Source organism: Bison bison, unplaced genomic scaffold, assembly GCF_000754665.1.
Source record: "Bison bison bison isolate TAMUID 2011002044 unplaced genomic scaffold, Bison_UMD1.0 scf7180017864181, whole genome shotgun sequence".
In the NCBI taxonomy this organism is placed as follows: Eukaryota; Metazoa; Chordata; class Mammalia; order Artiodactyla; family Bovidae; genus Bison; species Bison bison.
The window spans coordinates 8,356,270-8,359,325 of NW_011494753.1; the positions used below are offsets into that span (position 1 = coordinate 8,356,270).

Sequence of the window (3,056 nt, forward strand, 5' to 3'; positions counted from 1 at the left end):
CCTGGAAAATGAACAGACTGTCAGACCGCAGACCCAGAACACCCTCAGGTCCCATCTTTGGGTCCCCAAAACCAGCTAAACCAGTGGTTCTGCTGTCCCGGGTGAGGGCAGCCCTGGTAAGGTCACAGACATCACGACCCTTCCCAGCACATGCCCACGGACAAGACTGTCAAGCCCGTCAAGCCAAAAAGGCGGGCCTCTCCCCAGGTGATGCCAGCACTATATCTAATGAGGGCCCCCCACCAGGGCCTGTTTGGGAACAAGGACGAGAGGAAAGGGGCGCAACAGGCCAGATACCACTGGTCTGATCTAAAGGCTCAATGAATAGCTGTGGGAACTGGGGAACAGAGGGGGCCCTGACACATCACCCCCAGAGCCAGAACAAGGGCCAGAGCCCAGGCAAGGCTGGGCTGAGAGCACTGCCCGGGGGGAGGGGTGGGAGGGGGCTCCTGCTTGGAAGGCAGGCTGTCAGGGGAGCCCTGTCTAAGGACACCTCTGAGGAGCAGCTCCACAAAGATACGGAAGGGTGGAGATGGGGCCCCAAAATGCAGCCTGAGGCAGGAAGCTGGACCCCACTTTCATAGACTTGGTCTGGACCCCACTGCCCAGCAGGCAGCACAGGAAAAATGACCCGCCCCTCTGTGGGCCCCAGAGAGCCCAAATGTAGAGATAAGACTGGCTGGGGGGCTTGTGAGTGAGGCATCAACACCCATCCACCTTCATTCCTTCTCATCCAAGAATAGAATACTTGTATTTGCATGTTCTTTGCACCCCATTAGGGCAAATGACTCAATCTCTTAAGTGCTCAGGGGTCAGCAATGCTCGTCACTCAGACCCCAAGCTCTACATCTATACCTTGTTGCCTCAGGTCTCCTCTCTATGGAGCCTGGACCAGATGGAAGTCCAGGGGAAGGCTGCCAGGATGGGAAGGGGACAGGAAAGAGTTTCTGCGGAGACAGAGCCAGAGGCCTGGAGGACGGAAGGTCAGGTGGGCGGCGGACTACAGAGGGGGCCTCAGCCTTCGATGCCAAATGTCCCGAAGCAGGACAGGCAGCGACAGACACCACTTGGTGCCATCACCAAAGCCCTGGCTAAGTACGATGGCCACGGTCCACCCGGGCGGCACTCAGCCCCTCCTGAGAGCAAGGTCCAGCTGCCTGACCTGATGCAGAAGATGCCCTCAGACACAAGGTCACAGGCGAGCATACCACGCACAGACTTCATGTGGCAGGGAAAAGCAAACCACAGAACAGCATTCCGACTCACAGGCAACTCCAGTGTCTGCCTGGGAGGACGGGGGAACTACTGAGTGCTGGGTGAGCACAGTGCTGCTCGCTGAGCCGGGACAGACTGGGGTGGGAAGCAAGTCAGGCAGATGCTCAGGAGTGGGGTTGGGTGAAGCTAAGGGTCAGGAGAGACCCCAGGTGCAGAAGCCCAGCAAGCAATCGGGGACTTGGGGTTTGAGCTCAGAAATGTGGAGCTGGGGCAGGACACACACAAGGGGAAATGACCTCAGACAGAACTCAGGGCCTGGTCAGAGCCCCAGGGACACCAGAGGAGAGACTTGCACCAAAGATGGAAAAGGCACAACGGAGGAAGAAGCGGGGCAGGGATCCGGGAGGGAAGGCCAAGTTTCCCTGGGGACACAGCAGCTGGTAAGCTGACATGCTCAGGGGCTCACAGAGGAGGCTGTGAAGGTGCTTGTTGACACTGGGGGTGAAGAGGGATGGGGGCCCCCCCCGGAAGCCAGCCCCTGCCTTTCCCCCGTACCAGGCATGAGTCCTTCCCAGAGGCCCAGGAATCCCTCAGCCCCCAGCGGTGACCACTCACACAGCCCACACACCTGTCACTCGCTCACACAGCTCCGGCGGCTACGGGGGTGGCCCCATGCTCACCCAGCTGGCGGCGGACGCAGTCCCGCCACTGCAGGCCCAGCAGGTCTGGGTAGATGTCGGGCAGCTGGCGCAGCGCCAGCAGCTTCAGCATGCGCGAGGTGCAGCCGTGCAGGGCCCGCTCCCGCAGGGCCCGCTCCTCCGACAGTGTGGTGGGCCGCAGCTCCACGCGGTGCTCCTGCAGCACGTGGTCCACGGAGGCGGGCGGCAGCCGCGGGAACAGCCGCTCCTTCACCAGGTGGATGGGTACGAAGATGGCTCCGGCCCGCACCACGTGGGGGAAGGGGCACTGCTGCGTGCACACGAAGCTCTGCAGCTGCGACAGCAGCTTGCCCAGCAGCCCCTGCACGCCCTGGCAGTCCTGCCACGCCGCCCGGCCCCAGGGCCCAGACGTCGCGAGCCATTCGCGCAGCTTTTCAGGTGGGGAGTGGGCCACGGAGCCTGAGATGGCATCACACAAGGATGCGTGCAGTCCTGCGAAGTGCTGCTCTGAGGAGTCGGCCGTGGTGGGGGTAGAAGCTGGGGAGGGGCCAGCAACTGGAGCGGGAGCTGGAGCCGGAGCCGGTGCGGGCGACGGAGCTGGGGCAGGCATGGAGGCAGGGGAGGCCATGGCTACAGCTGGAGGGCTGGGCAGTGTCAGGCCAAAGCAGGCCATGGGCAAGGGCTGGGTGAGCATCTGTAGTCCAGGGGGCACGGGAGTGGGGGTGGGTACGGGCTGGGCCGGGGCAGGGGCCAGCGTGGGCACAGAGGGGACCACAGTTGCAGGCAAGGGTGCTGGCCGGATGATCTTGAACTTTCGAAACATGAAGGCCACCGAGCTGTGGAAGTTGGTCCTTGGGGTGGCCTCTGTGGTCACTGGTAGCCCAGGTGGTTCTGGCACCTCTGTGACTGCCTTTTGCAGGCCCTGCGGATCGGAGACCATGTCCCCCGTACCTGGCACGTTGGAGACATTGCTTCCTGTGGCCGGCATATCCACGGCTGCGGTGGGCTTGGCACGTCCCATGGGATGAGGGACCTTGGTGGGGGAGGCCTCGGCGGTGGTCTTCTTCACACTCAAGTCCAGAGCCACCTCCTCCTTAAGTGAGGGGTGCTCACTGGAAGGGGCTTCCTGGGCAGGCAGGGACCTTCCACAGTCTCTGTCGTGGCTCTCATTGGGGGGTGGGG

The 3,056-nt window shown here is 62.5% G+C and overlaps 1 protein-coding gene across 1 annotated transcript in view; it reads right to left on the reverse strand.

The window, feature by feature from the left end:
• Positions 1-3,056, reverse strand: part of LOC104991051 (chromosome unknown open reading frame, human C15orf39) — a 7,099-nt gene that overhangs the window by 1,505 nt on the left and 2,538 nt on the right. The window contains exon 3 of the mRNA XM_010843410.1: positions 1,896-3,050. Coding sequence (XP_010841712.1) covers positions 1,896-3,050 — 1,155 coding nt within the window. The remainder of the gene's footprint in view (positions 1-1,895; positions 3,051-3,056) is intronic.